Here is a 19,260-nt window from a genome sequence, read left to right as displayed (position 1 = left end):
CCCACATATCCCACCTCCTCTACCCCCTGACACAGCCTGGACACCACCACCACCCCCGTAACCCACCTCCTCTACCCGGGCACAGCCCAGACCCCACCGCCCTGCCCTGCCCGGTCCTCCTGCTGCCACCACCCTGCCCCACAGCCCTGCCAGGTCCCTAAAGAGGAAACCAAGCTCCGCACAAAACGATCGCACACTGCCAAAAAAGAAAATTAAATAAACGATGCTGCCCAGCCTGTTTTTTATCTCCTGGGTAGGTCTCGCAGCCAGTCACGGAGGAGCAGGGCCAGGGTGCGTCTCGGGGTTTCGCATCATAAGTGCACCCCTCATTTTCGAGCAATTTGGGGCTCTCCTGCCCATCCCATCGTGTGTGTGCGTGTCCCACCCCGTGCACCTGGCAACGCTGCTCCCCCCCAACCCCGGCCTGCCCCAGCCCCTCAGCCCGGCCTCCCCGGCTCTGCTCTGCTGCCCGGCCCGCAGCCCCGCACTAACCCATCCGCCAGCAGCTCCTCTATCCTCCTTCTTTTCTTCTCCCTAAAAAGAGAGAGAATAAAAGAAGGGTCAGTCCCGCGCTGCAGAGCCCGGGGCCCACCCGGCCGGGGAGCGGGGGAGGGGCCCGCCCGGCTACTTACGGCTCCGCGCCATCCGCCATTGCAGCCGTTCGCGGGACTCGCCAGGCGCCGCGCGGCTAGAGCGGCGCCTCGGAGCACCGAGTCAGCGAGAGGACAGAGAGGCCCGCTCAGGGATGGGCGGAGCGGGCTGACTGGAAGGGGTCCGCCAATCGCCTTAGTGACAGGGTTACGTCACTGCCGCTGTGCGCGGGCGCCGGAGAGCAGTGCGCCTCTGGGGCCGGCAGGGGGCGGGCGTGTGCGTAGAGCCGGGTCCCTAGTGCAGTGCACAGCGCCGGGCCCACGGAGTGCGTGGGACCCATCACGTAAAGCCCCCCAAAAAAGGTCGAGCATCACTGCTATAGAGCATAAGACCCATCATCTGGAGCATAGGATGCTACAAATCCTGCAGAATGCAGGCAGTCCTCCACTGACAACGTTTCCGGTTATGATGTTTTGCACTTACCACGTCACTAAATCGACACCCTGTTTCAACTTTGTGACATCAGCTGCGACTTGGTGACGCTTGATCCGACGCCGCCACGTTGCATCACCCATCTACCTGGAGAACATCTGTCTGGACTTCTTCCTTGGACGCTTTCTTTAAGAAAGCAGACGGGACTCCTGAGAAGACTCCAGCCAAGAACCCTTCAAAAAGTCCAACGAAGAGCCCTTCAAAAAGTCCAGCAAAGTCGCCTCAGAGAAGTCCTTCCAAATCAATATGATTGCCATTTACAATATAAATACATTAATGTAGCTATATTACTCATCTATAACTGACTGAGTACAAAATTCCTGGTTATTTTTGGTGAAAACAGGGGATCGGGTTTTGGTTCAGGAACCAATCCCCCATTTATAACCTTGTTTCCTATGGGAAAATGGGTTCCAAGTTGCAACGTTTCGACTTAAGATGAACCAATTGTGTCATAAGTCCGGGGACTGCCTGTACGGGGAGCAGAAGAATAATGGAAAACAGACAGTGACGAGCGCTGGAGGAAGGAGGAAGCTTCCACAGAGCAGGGATTCCCAAGCAAAGTGCTGCAGCTCCTTGGGGTGCTTTGAGAGCCTTTGAAGGGTGCTGCCGGGTGCCCCCCCTTGAAGCATGCAAACATGACTGAGAAGATAAACCAGATTTTCCCGTAGGTATTCACAGTGTCAAAAAATTGTGGGCTTCCTGTGTTCTTTGCAGCAGAAAAAGGTTTTGGTTATTTTTCCATGATTGGAAAAACTGAGTGCAAACTAAGAGCTGGCATTTTCTGGGGTGGGGGGGGGCACAAGTTTAATAAGGGGTACCTCACACTTACAAAAAAGTTGTGAACTGCTACCGTAGATGCTTGAAGGGACACTGATAGGCATGCCCTCCCACAGACACCAGACATGTCAGGTGCACTTTGCCCCTTGACAGCCTCACCCAGCAAGAGAGCAGTGTCAGCCTTTTGCATATTAATTTATGAAGCAATTGTCATCCCGCCATATGGCAGGCAAGAGCCATTTACAATTGTTCACAAGTATTTTTCATGTTATCAGTGCTACCAGTAATTGGCTTTGTGACTGGCACAGATGCATACCCTGCATATCAATTATACTACCAGCATTTCTTCATGCAAGTAGGAGAGGAACCAGCCGTGCGGGTGGAGCAGGGTGAGGAGATGGAGCAGCTAGCTGCCAAGACCTTGACTAAGCTGGAAAAGCTTTGCAGATAGAGCGATAATACTGGCAAACCCTCCTAATACTGGCATAGCTCATAGTTGCTGGTATAATTTGTACAACCAGTCCCTCAACAAAAGTTTCAGCAGTAAAAAGGTGTTTTTTAACCAGCTTAACTCTTGCACTAGAGCTTTTGCCAGTACAGCTATGGTTGTTGGAGACACAGTTTTTCACACTATTACCAACCAGTGGCAAAGCTTGGAAGCATACACCCAGCTCCAATCTCTGAAGTGAAACCAGCTCATAGACATTAGGGCTGGAAGGGACCTCAGAAGATCATCGAGTCCAGCCCCCAAGCTGGAGCTCTTGAGGATGGATTGTTTCTCAAGCGGCATTTGAAAAGTATCTAGTCCTGCCAGCTTAATGAAATGCTAGGGCCCAACATATCAAAGATCAACGTATGGCTATTTTTGTGTGTTTCGTTGTTAGTATATTTGACATGTCCGTAACCGGAAATCTGAAAAATGGAGAAGAATGAAATCAGAATTGTAATCAAATGCCTCCGTAAGAAGAGATCAAACATGTGGAGCCAACCTGTACTTTAACTGTCAAAACTGGCCTTTTTATGGGCACTGATTGCAGACGTGTAATAAATAAAGTGCTATTTAAACCTCACTTTTAAACCCAGAGTATTGCCTTTTTTTAACTGTAGTTCATGTTTTAGTTATTTTTTAAATTTAATTTTACTCCTGGTAGACAACATAACAGTGCTTGAAGTAGGATCTGGAACTCATAACTCCCCTCTTCTAGCTAGGTGCTGTTGGTTTGACTCTCCCCAGACAGAAGAGAGTGTAAAATCTGGATGTCCTCCCTATGTGAATACTGAAATCACTGATCAGAGGGGAGTGCCAGCAGCCCTGTCTCTAGCTGTGTTTTTTTTTTTAAAGTAGCATTTTGTGCACTGCATGAGCTACGAGGTGAGCTCTGAGAAACTTCCCAGCTCCAGCCCTTCAGGCAGAGCAACGCCTTGTTGATGGTTCTTGTTGAGCCGTAAGCCTGAGCTAGGCCTGGAGCTGGTGCTTGGCACATGCACAGAAGTTGTGATTAAATGTGAAGCGCCTCTGAGGGTTTGGGCTTGTCGAGGATTAAGCAGCAGCTGAGTTGACGGGTTGAGGGTCATAATTTAGAAATTAGGGAGTTGAATCCCACCATAGTCCAATTAAGCCCTTTTGTGGTCTTGGGCCTAAGTGGCGGCTGATCAGAGGTGTTGCGTTAGGGCCGCTCTTACTGCTTCGCTGCATTTATGGCAAGACTGCGCCCACTCAGCAGATGGACAAACCCCACACATCTAAATGGATCCCCTAGAAAAAAGGCTTTTGAAGGTGTTATATTTTTTGGGTTGATGCTACATCTGCCTGGGATGGGAGAAGTCTTCAGGGGTGATGATTATAGATGGGCTCTTCCTCTAAGGGACAGGACCAGGAGCCTGCCCTCCAGCAGTAGCAGAGGAAACGGAGGTTGGCGAGGAGGAGAAGCTTCCCCACCCTGGAGCAAGCTGGGCCCCTCCACCCCGGCACATTTGCAAACCCGGCGTCGTTTCGTTAACACAAAAGCAAAGGCTTTCATGCAACGCACCCTGCAAGCCCCGCCCCTCGCTGCGCCGGCAGCCAATGAGCGCGGAGCAGAGCCGCCCGCCCGCCCGCGCCGGTTCCGCCCCGCGCGCGGCGCGGCGAACCGCAGAGCCGGCCCCTCCCGCGCCGTCCCCGGGAGCGGTGCGGGCGGGCGCGGTGCAGCCATGGAGGTGCAGGCGGCGCCGCTGCGGCCCTGGGACGATTTCTTCCCCGGGCGCGACCGCTTCTCGCGGCCCGACCTGGGGGACGTGTCCAAGTGGAACCATCGCGTGGTCAGCAACCTGCTCTACTACCAGACCAACTACCTGGTGCTGGCGGCCGCCGTCGTCTCCGTCGTGGGGTGAGGTCGGGGGGTGCCCCCCGGGCTCGGGGTGTCCCCGTTGCAAGAGCCCCCAACCGCCCCTCCATTGCAATCGCCCCAGGGGGCTGCTGACGTGGGTCCCCCCCATTGCAATAGCTCCAGTAGCCCCCCACCCCCATTGCAAGTCCCCTGGGGAGCTGCTAATACAGATGCCCAGGGTCCCCCCCCTTACATTAGCCCCAACATCCCTCCCCCCGCCATCAAAATAGCCTTAGGGAGCTACTACTAACGTGGATGCCCACCCCCCACTTTAGTATAGCCTTAACAGTCTCCCCCATTGCAGTCACCCCAGGGGGCTGCTAACGTGGGTGTCCAGGCCCCCTCCCCCCACCATTGTAGTAGGTCCAACGCCCCCCATTGTAATAGCCTCAGGGAGATGCTAACATGGGTATCCAGGGTCCTCCCATTGCAGTATCCCCAACAGCCCCCCTATTGCAGTTGCCCCAGGGAGCTGCTAACATGGGGCTCTTGCAATTGGGGGGAGGGGGCAGACCCTGAACACCCAGCAGCCCCCCTGCCATTGCAATAGCCTTAGGGAGCTGCTAAGCACCCCCACCCCAACCCTACTGCGGTAGCCCCAGGGAACTGCTAACACAAATGCCCAGGGTCCCCCTTCCCCATTGCAATAGCCCCAACATCTGCCCCCATTGCAATAGCCTTAGGGAGCTGCTAACATGGATGCCTAGCCCCAGCCCCGCCCCACTGCAATAGCCCCAGCAGTCCTTCCCTTTCTCCCCCACTCCCCAAATTGCTACAGCCCCAGGGAGCTGCTGACAGGGATGCCTGGTGCCCCCTGGCAGGCCCAGGATACCATCACCCCGGTTCCCAGAGCTCTTGGGGAAGCTGCCTTGGATGTCTGAGCTAGCAAATGTCCTGGCCTCCTCCTGGCTTTCCCACAGCTGTGGGACGAGGTGGGACCCCCCTGAGGCTGGCTGCAGTGCGTGTGCGCCCTGAAGCTGTTTTGTTTTGCGGTAGTTGGGTCCTCCAACAACTCCCTGCACGCCTGTTTTTTCCTCTGTTTTTGTGTAGGAAAGGTCTGAAACCTGAATGCTTTAAAACCTCCCGTCCCCGGCTCGGCCTTGCTTTCTGCGCTCTGCAGGCAGGCGCGCACCAAGGCCCTAAGCGTGGGGGAGCCTCCCTTAGATGCATGATGCCAGCAAATGTCCTGGCCTGGCTGCTGCATAGCTGTGGGGCAGGGTGGGGACACCTCTGAGACAGGCTGCACAGTTTTTCCCTTAAGCTGTTTTTTTTGTTGTTGTTTTTGCAGCAACCGGGTCCACCCCAGCCCTGCCTTCCCTCTGTTTTTCTGTAGGAAAGGTTTGAAACCTGAACACTTTCAACCGTTATGCCCAAGCAGATGTACTGCCTGGCTCGAGCTCCAAAAAAACTAAGCATGTGAGCCTGCTGTAGGCAGGTTCTCTTCATATCTCTGTTTCTAATTTAAAACCAAAAACCCACATCCTCTGCAGGGAGGGGTACTTCCCTGGTCCAAGGCCATGCAGTATGACTGGGTATGCTGGCATCCACAGAGTAGAAGCGAGAGGAGTGGCCTGCCTTTATAAACCACAGTGCAAAGCCTTAGGGGCTTGATTTTGCTGTTTTGCCCTTCCCCATGTTGCAGGGGGCTGCCCCAGTTGGCTTTGGGAGCTGGGTTAGATTCGATGCTGAAACTAATTTCAGGAGCCATTTGATTGAGACCGCACCTGGTATCTGTGCACTAGCTCGGTACCCGCCTGTCCTTCCACCTGCTGTGTTCCCGACTCCTTCCCAAGTAGTGGTTTTTGGGTTTAAAATCAGGAGATTGAGGATGCAGAGAACCTGGCAAGCAGAGGGCACTTGCACTTATTTAGGGCAGGTTAAAACAGAAACTGGAGGTGAATGACATGCACCTGAAGTGAATACTTGAATTGGAGGGTCTGACTTGTTTGAATCGGGTATAGCTTTAGGCCTCTTGGCTTTGGCAGCGTTTCGTACGAGAGGCGGCAGAGCTACTAGGTCCTTCACTTAAAAACAAACCCAAAAAACTAGCATGAAAACTGGCTAAAGAAATCTTGCGTGGGGTCAGATGTTGTGAGGCTGAAGTTAATGGGTCTCTTTCTTTGGAAAGTTAGGCAAGCTTCATAAATATCTGACCTTCTGGGTCCAAGGTGTGCTCTGTTCATTTGGGGTAAATCTTGGTCTGTGGTTGGCTCTAGCCAAACTATGGCATTGCCATCAAATTGGAGGCCAGGTTTCTTGTTTAATTGGGGTGTAGGATATTTTTTTACCCTACAACTAAGCAATTGGCATGGTTGAGCTATTTTGGTCAGTGTGCTAGTCTGGTCATTGTGCTGGTCTGGAGTTTTCTTGTGTCTTTCTCTCCCCCCGCTCAGTGAAGAGCCATGATGTACTGTGCCATCTGGACGCTAGACTTACCTCCGAACTGCTCCTCCTATGTATGAAGGCCTCCCACACAGCAAAGTATACAGGCTGCTAAGTAATCCGCTGTCTTACGTGCCCCTTTCCCTTGTGATATTCTTAAACGCATTCTTCCCTGCGTCAGACCCAATTAGAAAATCACGAATCCAGAAACAAGCTTAAGGCTATTTGTAGATGTAAACAGTCCAACCAGCCCTGCAAATGGGAATGAACCACGGTGCTATTCTGTTCATTCTTAAAATACTCTGTTAGCACGGCCTTGCATTTTTTCCCTTCCCCTGAGAAGGTGGGCTGTTTTGACCCAGTCTCCACATACCTGGCCGACTGCATCTTTGCAGCCCTTCTGCACTAAGAGTGCACCAACTAAATGAAGGTCCCCAAAACCTATTCATATTGGCTCCCCAGCAACCCTTGCATGCTGCTGTGCCTGGGAGACCTGGTTACAAACTGGGGCTCTGTTATACTGGATGCTGCACAAACCCCTAGCAAGGCTAGCTCGACTGCAAAGGCCTGAAAAAAATCCCTTTCCAGCTTGCATTTCCCTGGTGGCGTGGACTGAGTGCAGTTTGTTTCATAACCATGTTACGGGGATGGATGAGGGTGCTAGCTGGATCCAGCAGGAGCATCGACTCTTGTCTAATTAGCTTCTGTGCTTTGCTGCTGCTGCTCAGGAAAAGCCCAAACTGCCTGCTTGAGTAAATTCATGTGGTAGTTAGTATGTTGTAATGCCTTTGTCATGTGTGTCGAACATATCCATTTAACTACTTGAGCCTTTGTGCTGTTTGCAAACTGGCATAAGCTTGGTCGTATCGAAGTGCTGTGGATTCCAGTGCAATTCGGCACAAGTCACTAGCTGTCTCCATTCTGATTTTGCTTTCATAATCCCCTGCCTACAGCCTCACGTTTTAATTTTCCTCCTCTCCAGCTCTCACTTCTTCCCTAAACTTCCATTTAGCTTTCTGCATAGCCATTATCGATTGACAAACTGCTGTATTTCCTTTTCCCCACTTCATCTCCTCCCTTTAGCCATGCACACACAGCATTAGGGGACTGATGCGCTTGGATTGCTTCACTAGATGTGGATGTCACTCTAACAAAAATAGCATTTTGCTGTGTTAATGGCTCTGAGAATTGAGCTATAAATCGCTGGAGGGGTAAAATATTAAGAGTGAGCATCTCCTCCTCTTGTGCTCTCGTTTTTTAAAGTCCCATGTTGCATTTTAGTGTAAACTCCTAAACAGCCAAGTAAGATTTTAGGAAGTGCTTGAGAAAATGGTGACTAGTGGCTGGTGCAAGGAGACGTGGGAGCGGTATCTTCTGAATTAAACTAGCCAGTGAAAGTCGGTGCCAATTAATTCATAATTATGAAGAGCTTTGGACCTACCGTAGAGTTAAATGCATCGCTGGGTAGCGTCAATGGTAATAATTTGAAGGGTCGTGGTTGGAGAAATGCATTACCCTGGGTCTCCTGCTTTCAGATGAAAGGACCAAATGCTGCCATCTTTAATCCCATGCAAACTTCATCTGCTTCACTGAGGTTACATAGGCACAGCTGAGGATATAACTTGACCTATTCTTGTCTTGGAATAAAACATTTTGTTTTCGTATGGGCTTGAATGCAACCCTGTGTCTGGCAAAGAAATGGTAACAGGTGTGACCACTGTCAGTTAAAACCAAGCACCATTTAAATATGCTCTTCAGTCATCCCCATGTGAAAGCGTGACTCGATGCAACCTCTTCAGTTGTTGAGCTCACCTGGAGGCAGAGTTGCTAGACACTTGCTTGCCTTCCTTTAGAAACGGACCCGTTATTCGAGTAGTTAGGCCTGGTGGCTCTCCCCACAGTGACCGTCTTCTCCTCCCATTTGGACATCCATGAAAACTGCCCTACCCAGAGCAGAGATGGCGAGGTAGCATCTAAAAACTTGGATGATACTCTTGCACAGACACAGGCACATTAAAAAAGTAACCCACTGCCTATGAAAAGACCTGCAAGCATCAATCCTAAAAGCAGAGGAAACTCACCTTCTCAAGGTCCTCGGCATGAGCGCAACGTGAAAGTCGGGTCCCATACCTGTGTTTTGTTTTGCTGTACCTCGAATGGAAGCAAATAATCTCGCAGAAGGGAGGCGGGCGTTCCTGTCGCCGTGAGACGGCAGCGATGGTCATCTGTCGATGGCTCTTCTTCCTTGCAGCACTGCCCCATCCCTTTCTCCGCTGGACTTGGCAACATCCCACCCATGTGCTCTGCCCTTATCCCGGAGGGCAGTGCAGTATAGCATCCAGTTAGCGTGCTGTTGACTCTGGGCTCTTCACACCTCTTCTTGATGCTGTTTATTCCTGCCACGCTCACATCTGTCAGGGTAACGAGAACTTGTTGCCTTCCTCCCAAGTTTCTGTTTTCCGAGTTGTCTGAGCAACCTAGAACTCAAATTACCAGAAGGCTGCCATGCCCCTCGGTGTCTATATAAATGATAAAGCACTTGAGGTGTCTAAGACCCCTCCAGAAAGGACCTATATTTAGATGGTGCCTCTCCTAACAGATCATCGCTTACCTTTTTATCTGTGCAGTTTTGTAAGACTTCAATTTGTGCTTCAGAGGAGGTGGCTGGCAGGTCTTATCTCTGTCTCGCTGATAGGGACAAGGCCACGGCAATATTGGCTGTAAAGGAAACTCCAGGAGACTTAAATTGCCTTTTAAAAGAAAATCACATGCTTGTATTTATTCCCACACCTCTCAAATATTGGCTCTTCGGGGGGTTTTGGCCCTGATATGCTAATTGCTCCTTGCTTGCTTAAATAGGAAGCAAATGTTATTATGACCCTAGTCTACAGCCTGCCTTCAGCCATGCTCTGAAGTCTGGGTAGAGCGTTTGAATTGTATGTCGCACTTTTCTCCCCCAGCCAATTCCTACTCCTTATTTATGGCCTGGCTGCTTTGTCACATCCTGATTTATTTTGAGTATCTCTGATATCAGTGAAATGTCCCCAGTCAGTCTTGCAGTGATCTAAATTGGGTTTAGTAGCCATGCCACAACTAGCCCCATTCCTTCCCTGAATGCTATTCTGACCCCCCTTCTTCCATCCAATCTGCTGCTCTGCTTTCTGCTCCCCACTCAGTGCTTCCTGCTTGATCTCCTGCTCTGCTGCCATTTGCTGCAAGTCCTTCCTTTGATCTGTTTGTGCCACTTCTGGCACTTGTGCTAGGCTGACCCTGATCAAAATAAAGCCAAATCAGGTCCTTTGGAAAACCAGCTTTGCAACACAAAGATTGGAGGTTTAATTCTACTGAATGAGCAGGCAGTCATCAGGTTTGGTAATTGTGTGAATGAGTGATAGGTGCCAAGATCCCAAATTTAAACTTGGATGCTGTGGGTGCATCTACATGTGCACTTTAATGCACATAATCTATTTTAATGCGCATTAAAGCATCACTAAAAAGTGCTATTTAGTTCATGCATATTAAAGTAGGCTAACGCACATTCAACATCCTTTAAACCATGCTCTTGTCTTAATGTGCATTAAGACAGGGGAATGTACATTTTCTTAATACCTCCCAGTGGAGGTACTAGATTTAATACGCATTAACTTTAAGCACCTTAATGCACGTGTAGATGTGCCCTGTGTTATGGAGTGTGGGTTTAACCTAATGGGCGACAGTCCCACTGACCTGTTCCTATAGGTTGCCAGTACCTGGAGTGTCCTACAGCCTTTTATGTTACACCAGAATAATAGATTCAGGATAACTGCACACGCTTAGAAATCAGTAGTTTGACTGGGAGTGATGGTATCCTGATCACTTGCCCCTGCCCATGTAGTTAGGGGAGTAGAATGGGTATCTGCAAAGAGACGCATGCTCACAAATATGATTAAAATCCGTCAGTAACACTGCCTTCGTGAAATTCAGCATTCAAATGCTCTGCTATTCTCACAAGAAATAAAGTGCTCTTGCCACAATGCTGCATTGCATGCGTGGGGGGCTGACAGAGCTACTGAATAATGCAGTGGCTTTCAGTCACGTACAAGTGGGGGAGATGGCATGAAGCAGATCATCCAAGATGGTATGCAGCAGGATCGGCCCAAGCACTCGGTGCGTGATCTGAATACCAACTTGCTTTAGTAGCAACTGCTGTCCCAATCTGCTTTCATGTGGCTCTGAATGATCTCATTGCTCACTATTTCTTTGTATTCATTGGAATTCAGCCCACTTCAGAAAACATGGTTTACAATTAACTCGTTCATCAAGAAAGTTGAAACAACTGCTTTTCCTTGCTTCTCTGGCACATCAGTTGCGCAAACCCTAGGATGACAAATGAAAATGTAGGGAAGGTTTTCCTTCTTGTTTTTTTTTTTTTTTTTCCCTCCCCTCCTTTAAAATCTGGAGGAGTATCCCTTCCACTAATGTTTTGGAGGCAGTCACTTCAAGTCCGAATGTTGTAGAAATGGCACAACAAGCTTGTAGAAAAGCTAATTCCAGATCCATTCTCTTCGTCCTTTTGAAAGTGGCCTGGCTGGCTTGTAAACTGGTACCTACTACCAGGACTCTCCCCTTCAAGAGGAAGAGAGCATTTTGACTTCAGATTTCAGACTGCACATGAGTTGTTTTTGTTTGTTTGTTTGTTTGTTTTAATAAAAAAAACCCCACAAACTCCCCAAAAACTAATAGTGGTAGCTTGGTTTAATAGCTTCCTCCTGCTGCTGCAGCGGAGCACAAGCTTTCTGCCAGAGTAACGCTGTTCACTTTTTCCAGCCTGGAAACTTAAGATTGGCAGTTCAAAACTAAATATAGCCTCTCTGGTTGCACTGAGTGACTCAAGTGGTAGCCAGCTGCCGGCTGGCCTGACCTCTCAGAGTTTCCAGTGTGCCACGCTGGATCTCTTATCGTGAGTAACAAGAGCAGGTGGGGAGCTCCACTGGATTTTCACTTTTTTTTTTTTTTTTCCTAAATCCAGTTGTCTCTCTGCAGAACTGACAAATGCAAGGAACTAGAGACTGTTGAAGCCATTCTTGGCTTCCCCCTGCCTTTTTTGAACCCCCTTTTAAATGTTTTTGAGTTAGGGATTTGCAAGATGCCAATGCAATAGCTAGGCACCAGGTATGAAGCCAACTCGTGTGTTTTGCTGGTCTTGCTCTTAGCCTGTTTTCTGGTGAGCAGTGCACATTTCTCTAGCTTGATAGCTGAATCCGGTTCTGAGAAATCGCTGCCTGAAAACCACAAGACCAGCAGAGGAAAATTTCCGCCCAGGTGGCAGCAAACAGATCATCATGGCCTTGCAGACAGTAGGAGAAATCTCAGAAAGACCAGCACAAAAATCTGAAGCTGGCTGCGAGGTGAACGTGGTATGAATCGCTTGCTTTCTGTCCCTGCTCTGGCATGAATACAACAGTATCCCAGGTATTTTGTAATGGGAAAACATATTAGCAGGTGAAGCAAACTCATGGATAAATGTTGACAGGACCAAAACAATTTGCCTAGTCCAAATTCTCCCAGCCTAAGAATTGGTTGGTAATAGGGTAAGCCCCTCACCCGGGCTCACTTCGTAGAACAGAAATCCTGTAGAGAAGTCCTAAACCTAAAGTCTTTGTGATCCCGAGATGTTTTTTCTCATGCACTTTGAAATCTGAAGTCATGCCAGCGGTATTAAGTTTCCCCATATGTTATACTGGGTCCTGGAAGCTTTCCATCCTGTTCATAGCTTTAAACTACAAGGAGGAAAAGGGATTAAAGGCTCATAAAATGGGGTTGTTAAGTAGTAGCAACAAGACGGTGTCTGTAAGACGCCCAGAACTACTCAGCTTGGAGTAATGAAAGTTGGAGATAATGGTGGAAACTCCATGCCTTCCCCCACGAAAAGGGAGCGGTACTGGTTTGGCTGGGGTATCCGATGCATTTTATCTTTTACCATGACCTTGACTGAAAGCTGTGTAACTGCGTTCTCTGCTCCGGAAAGTAGGAAGTAATCAAATGGGAGGGGAAGGGAAGGAGAATGGCATTTGTGTCTGGATGAATCACTACATACTCCCAAATACTGACATGGACATGAATAGGGGGAGGAGAGTGCTACGTTTCAAACCCGTGATGCTTGAAGTTCAACTGAGTTTTATTCCTATGTGTAGGGGAAGACCAAATGAAATCTTAATGCTTTGAGTCTTACCTGGGGATGTAGGCGTGACAGCAGGTGGTCACTCACTTGTCACATCTTAAGACCTGGGTTCAGGCCCCGTTGTAGTCCACCGATGGAGTAAACCAGTCTCGAGCGGCACCGTCATACACCCTGACAAGGGAGCTGAATGCCACTCAGCAAAGGCCCAGGACTGCAATCAAGCGGGTGAAGTAGCTTGTAGATATACTGATGAGATGGATCCAATCAGGATACAAGAGCTCCTGGCTTTGAACATTTCCTCCCATCCCAAAAAGAGTTTGGGAGGGAACTAGTGTGTCTGTACCCATGCACTCTTAATGCCAAGTCTAAGAGCTTACCAGGACTCGGTGTTGCTAACAAAGCATCGCATATAAGTTGATATTGGGGCTCAGGCCATGAGGAACTTGTCTCCAATTGCAAAACTCGCATTGCAAAGTTAAAGATTCTGCTAAACGCTGTTTTGTTTTGTGTTTTTCCCTTCCCTTCCCCTAGATTTCTGAGTCCACTCAACATGCTGCTTGGCGGTACCGTGGTGGTGCTGGTGTTCATGGGGTTTGTGTGGGCATCGCACAACAGGGATATACTTGGCAGGTTTAAGAGGCAGTACCCAACTGCGTTTGTGGCAGCTATCATGTTGTCTAGCTACTTCCTGATCTCCTGTGTTGGAGATGTCATGGTGTTCATATTTGGGATCACACTTCCTCTGCTGTGTAAGTAATGCTTTGCATATTTATTTATTTATTTTTAAGCAATGAAGATTTGCTTCTCTGCAGTCTGAAATATGGCTGGCAAACTTGCTTTTTAATATAAAAAGAGGCTTTTAAACTCTCCTCAGCCATACCCTGTGCATCGGTTTCTTCACTGCCCAGGAAGAAACCCATTATCTAATAATTTTGTATTGAAAGCAACTTGTATGATTACTTATGACCTAATCTTAGATGTCTGGAAAGCTACCTGAAGTGCACAGGTGAAGAGCTAGATATTTAGGGAATGCCAATTTAACAGACTTTTGGTTTTCTGTCCTGTTCTAGTGACTTTTATCCACGCTTCCCTGAGGCTCCGGAACATAAAGAACAAACTGGAGAATAAAATGGAAGGAATAGGTTTGAAGAAGACCCCGATGGGCATAATACTTGACGCTCTTGAGCAGCAAGAAGAGAGCATCAACAAACTGGCCGACTACCTTTCTAAAGTAAAGGAATAAAGGGTGTATGAGGTGGTGTTATTACCTGTTGCAGGAATTGAGTTGCTCTTTTTGCTTTTTTCAAGCTTGCTTTCAGTTTGTGTGTGTGTGTGCGCGTGCGTGTGTGTGAGAAATGAGATGTGCACACTGCACAGATTTACCAGTGGCAAGATGCAGGTATTCAAAGCTGTTCAGGGCTTCCCCGAGAAAGGGAGGAGAGATTTAACCTTTCTATTTATGGTAGAGTGTCCCAGTGCTTGCACACATACACGCGCCGTTTTTAAAGCATTTGCCTGTTTTTTGTTTTGTTTTTGTTTGGGGCTACCTGGAACGCACTCTCTAAAGCTGTCTTCAGTAGTCAAGTGTTTTGTATAAGTGTTTTTATAATCTACTTTACTGGAGAGATAGGAGGGGAGCAGCCTGTACTTTAATACAGTATTGGTTGGCTAATGTCACACTACATCACTTGGCAGAGTTGAGACCTGAGACAACTTCCAGCTAATTGTAAATGCACTGTTACTTTTTTTTTAAAGTTTTTTTCTCCGGGCTAGGCCACCTTTCCACCTGACGGGACAAATGGAAAGAGCAGGCCTACACTGGGAACTGCTCGTTTTGTAACCGATTGGAATTCCCCTTCTGTTTACATTCTGATTTTTTGGTTAATGTTACTTTTTCTTCTTTTTTTTTGAAATACCCATTTAGATTTTGAACTATTGTTAACATGTCAGACTCTTCCCCGTGTCGTGGGCACAGCTGAATGGCACAATGCAAATTCCACAAGGCGCATGTAGGAGAGGCATGTCAGCCTCGTGTCTCAGCAAGGCCCTTGTTCTGGTGGAGTCCCTAGAAGTTGGGCTGTTCGCTTCAGCAGAGCCAGGATTTTGCAGTTTAATAAAATCTTGCTTTATAGCGAGGATCCTGCCCTACTTGGCGTTCTGAAAAAATCTCTTGCCTCGTTCTGCTCGAGAGCGGAGAAACAACAACGCAAGCTGAAATACAAATCTTACCGATTAACTTGTTCACTTCTGGCACTGCTCAAGGGAAAGGAGGCTCAACTTCCGGTTTACGAATAAAAGCAATAAATCAATAGATGCGCACACTTCTAGAACCCATTCCAAATTCCTGCAAGAAACTGCGTGCACCACTTCACACTTTCGGGTTTGTTTTTTTTCCAGTAAATTTTTAGCTTGAAATGCCGGTTCTGAGTGCCATTGTAAGTTCAGGATTTGTCTAAACTTCAAGCCAGGAAACTGTGTTGTCCAGTTTAACATGGCATAGGGGTGTGGGGCCATCCCTCTTTTGTGTGTATCACCTCTGTGTGAAGTATGGAGCTGTAATTGTTTTTCCACCCTACATTGTGGATAAAGTAGACTTTCTTCCTCCAAAGCCTTCAGAAAGTGTATATAACCCTTGCACCTATTTGTTTTAGAAGCCTGAACCACCTCATTCCATGCAAACATTATGAAATGATCAGTATTTATTCTAAGCATGTCTCTGTATAGTCCAGGATAAGAAGCAAGGGCCTGCTCCTTATTCTTTTGTCTTTAGTTTTGATGAGTATTTCCATACATGCATTACAGAAGAAATGCTAGCTTCTGCCATCATGGTTAAATTGTAGCATTTAAAAAAAAAAAAAAATCACAGTTGTGAAGAATAAAGTTTAACAAGTGAAACTGCAAGTGCATCTTATTTTAATTTAAGATATGCTAACATTTTAAAGTGGGCATGGAGCAGAAGCATCCTAAACCCACTATCCAGAACTTCTCCTAGGAGTGGCATGACCATGGCAGCAGTAATTATAGAAACCCAAAGGGCATTTAATAGTTGCTTATGCTGTGGGGACCCATCCAGCGGGGGATACGTTGCTAGGGTCACTGCTTCAAGACAAAATAGCATGTAGACAAAATAAGATCTAATGGGGTATGCTGGGGCTTGCCTGCTTCTCCATGCTTTCTGAATCAGTGTGGTATAAAACTTCTGGTGCCCAAGCTACCTTAGATGCTGCCTTCTGCAGAACAGCAACTACTATCTACCCTGCCTCCCTGTATTGAAACCTACCTTCTGGCCATGCTCCTTTCTTGACGCCTTATTAGATCCTGTTGCAAGTTCCTCATGGATGCTTGAGAAGTGGCTAAATGAAGTGTGAAACAGGCCATTTTCATTTATGTTGCCAGTCTGGTCCAGCTCCAGGTGACAGATTCAAAACTATAAGAGTACATGGCCCTTCATTAGACTACAACAAAGCAATGAGTGACTTTTCCTTCTAACCTCTGAGTAGAAAGACTCGAGGGTTGCTGTCCCTTCCCAGACCATTTCACAGTGCAGGACAAAGCTCCATTTGCTTGCTTCGTACCCGCTTCCCCCAACACCTTTTTTTCACCTGTCCTACAAGTAGTAGATATCAGAAAATGGTAAAATAATAGCAGTCCCTAGAAGGCTCCCCTCCTCATAGAGAAACTCCAGGGACAGAGGGCTATGGTAACAACTCCTTGGCTGCCAGGGAGAAGGCGTTTCTAGAAAATGGGAGTTATGATGAGCATACCTCTGCCTCAAGACTGCCACCAAGTCCTAGACCAGTCCTGGCTGATGAGTGATGAAGGGAAACATGGCACCATCCTGGGTCCTCAATCAGTTGGCGGGGGCACAATTAGTCTGAGGAGTCTATGCCTGTATCCATTATGTAGAAAAACTGGACAAAGAGACAATACAAGCACACCACCCCATTCACTTTTTTCCCCCCGCGTTATTTTTACATTCCGAAGTGAGATGCAGTAAAGCTACTTTTACAGTGTTTCCACAGGCACCATCTTAAATATCCCAGTTAAGTTATGTGTCGTTCTGTAAATGTATACAACACCTGACAAATGGGAAGATCCCTCCCCTTGTCCCTACAACGTTTGCAATCGGGCTGTTCTGCTTGATGCGTGTGGGAGTCGAGTGAAGCTGGAAGGGCGCACCTCCGGGACAGACTTGGAGGTGAAGAGCTCTGATGCGTGGCAAAGGGGTGGAGTACAGGGGCCGCGTAATAGGAAGCTAAGAGCAGGGGGACAGCAAAAGAAATCAGATCAGCTAGGGAGAAAGATTAGGTAAGGCTGGGAGGAAATGTGGGATGCTGACAATCCAGGCAAAGGGAACGTGGAGCAACAGAAGAAGATCCCCAAGGACAGGAGAGGATATAGGCCAGCTGCAAGTATTTAAGAGCGGTGGAAGGCGAGTTTTAAGCACGCAAGGAGGAAACGGCATCCAGCAGAACAAAAAAGGGGGAAAATAGACTTGTAGCTGTGAGAGTAACCAACAAGACCTGCGTCCTTGGGAAGGAAAGAGCTCGCTCAAATTGTACAGACAAAAAGATTGGGATATAAAAATGCACCCGTTAGCAAAAAGGAGGAATGTGGGGGAAAGATCAGTGGCAGATCAACTGAGGAGAGCCTGGCATGGGAAATCTCCCTTTCTCGGCACGTTTTGTCAGTGCTCGACAACCAGGGCTTGAAGCAAGGTTTCACCTTCGCTTGTGTAAAAGGATGGGGATTTCCAGGAACTATTTAAAAACCATCTAGTTGTGCAAAGCTGGGCTCTGCAATGCCATGCAAGAGGACAGTGCTGTTCTCTCTCCCAGGTAGAAGGGACTACCTGTTTTGCAAAGGCAGTCTGCTAAACCCCAAATGAAGAAAAAGCCTGGCGAGACTCCTATATGGAGCAGAGTTGAGGGACATCTGCAACAGGTCATAGTTTCATAGTTTCTAGGGTCGGAAGGGACCTGAGCAGATCATCTAGTCCGACCCCCTGCCATGGCAGGAAATAATACAGGGGTCAAATGACCCCAGCAAGATGTTCATCTAACTGCCTCTTAAAAACCCCCAGGGTAGGAGCTTGCACCACTTCTCTTGGAAGCTGGTTCCAGGGTCTTTCCTGGTCTCGTTCGGCAGGTGCCTGCAATACACAGCACAGCACAGCACAGCACAGGGGGGCTGAGAAGTGAATCAGGGCGGTAACAAGGACTGAGAGAAACCCGGAGGAGGAGGAAAAAGGATTGCATCGCTCACCAAAAGTCCTGGCTTCATCTTTTAACTGTTGCCCAGGATAGACTACTTGCCCAAATGCATTCTGGGATAGGTGGAGTTTGAAACCATCAGATCTTTGGGTTTTGCATGTTTTTTGAGCTCTTGCTTTTCTACAGAGATGACAGATAGGCTGTCCTCAGGACAGCTGCCATTTGGTGTGGAAGTGAATGCTTCAGGGTGCTTTCTCACGGAGAGGACCTCTCCTCGCTTCTCTAGAACTTAAAAAAAAAAAGTGACTAGCCATGGCAAAGAGCAGTGTAAAGAAAGCAATTGTAGGTGTAAAAGAGGACCGTTTGTTATAGGCTGCTGGGTTTCTGGAAAAAATAATAGCAGAAGATACCATAGAAGCAATAGAGCTAAACTGTACAGGCTGTAAGGTTATTGTTGCTTCTAAGAAAATACCCATGAACAAACTGGAAGCCAAAGTCCAGCTGGCAGACAGAGATTGTATGAGGGCCTCATTGTTACTCGATATCCAGTGGAAATCCTCTTAGTTTTGGCTGTTTCCATTCCAGCCTCTTCCTTCATCACTTAAACGAACTGCACTTTGCAAGCATTGTTCCCACGTGTTCGTTATCTACCACCTGGCTTCAGAAGAAAACCTCCTTTGAAACCATTAAAGGCAAAACTTGAATAGTCCTTATTTCAAGTTGTTTTCTTCACGTCATTCTGGTCTCTTACTCGAGCTGCTTTGGCAGGGGCACCTGGACAGGGACAAGAAGATGAAGTTACTAGTAGGAAATGTGGCTTTCTCCCTTTTAAAATAAAAATAGTTTCACTTCTTATCATCAAACAGGCGCATCAAAGTACAAGAGTGAACAGAAAGCCCTAAGGGAAAAAAAATACATACATATAAAATGGGCAAGCTGTTTTCTGTCTCCTGAGACATGATTGTTCCCCTCTTAAAATGCACCCAGCTGAGGGTTAATACTTGACAAATCAACTAGCAAGCAATAATGATATGTATCCCACATAAAGCATTTGCCCACAGATCTCAAGGCACTGTAAAATGCTAAAAGCATGGGGAAACAGGCACAGACAGAGGTTATGTGTGTTACCAAGGCCACAAAGTGAGTGAGTGGCAGAGCAGGGAATAGACCTGGATGCCTAAAAGTGAAACCCAATAATCCATTAGGGTTACTTTAGTTGGATCAGAGCCTTTCTGGGATGAGAGGAATGAACACACACACACACACACACACACACACA

At 47.8% G+C, this 19,260-nt stretch overlaps 3 protein-coding genes across 4 annotated transcripts in view; 1 reads left to right on the top strand and 2 right to left on the bottom strand.

The window, feature by feature from the left end:
• The window catches only part of UBA3 (ubiquitin like modifier activating enzyme 3), a 16,689-nt gene extending 15,973 nt beyond the window's left edge, over window positions 1-716 (bottom strand). The window contains exons 1-2 of one of the 2 annotated variants that reach the window (XM_019536674.1): window positions 633-697; window positions 493-534 (exon numbers count right to left, since the gene is read on the bottom strand). In XM_019536674.1, coding sequence (XP_019392219.1) covers window positions 493-534; window positions 633-652 — 62 coding nt within the window. In that variant the 5' untranslated portion in view covers window positions 653-697. Of the gene's footprint in view, window positions 1-492; window positions 535-632 lie in introns of both variants that reach the window. The other variant, XM_019536675.1, reaches the window with a different exon arrangement.
• A 3,279-nt stretch (window positions 717-3,995) lies between these two features.
• ARL6IP5 (ADP ribosylation factor like GTPase 6 interacting protein 5) lies at window positions 3,996-15,663 on the top strand. Its single transcript, XM_019536673.1, has 3 exons — window positions 3,996-4,226; window positions 13,300-13,517; window positions 13,839-15,663. The coding sequence occupies exons 1-3, from the start codon at window positions 4,051-4,053 to the stop codon at window positions 14,009-14,011; spliced, it is 567 nt and encodes a 188-aa protein (XP_019392218.1). The 5' UTR covers window positions 3,996-4,050; the 3' UTR covers window positions 14,012-15,663.
• A 2,233-nt stretch (window positions 15,664-17,896) lies between these two features.
• The window catches only part of LMOD3 (leiomodin 3), a 9,122-nt gene continuing 7,758 nt past the window's right edge, over window positions 17,897-19,260 (bottom strand). Inside the window, exon 3 of the mRNA XM_019536672.1 lies at window positions 17,897-18,755. Within this exon, the coding sequence (XP_019392217.1) occupies window positions 18,729-18,755 (27 nt within the window). The 3' untranslated portion in view covers window positions 17,897-18,728. The remainder of the gene's footprint in view (window positions 18,756-19,260) is intronic.

This window comes from Crocodylus porosus, unplaced genomic scaffold, assembly GCF_001723895.1.
Source record: "Crocodylus porosus isolate Cpor-Errol unplaced genomic scaffold, CroPor_comp1, whole genome shotgun sequence".
Taxonomy (NCBI): Eukaryota; Metazoa; Chordata; order Crocodylia; family Crocodylidae; genus Crocodylus; species Crocodylus porosus.
The sequence above is the reverse complement of the archived record's forward strand: the minus strand, read 5'-3'. Positions and strand labels throughout refer to the sequence as shown.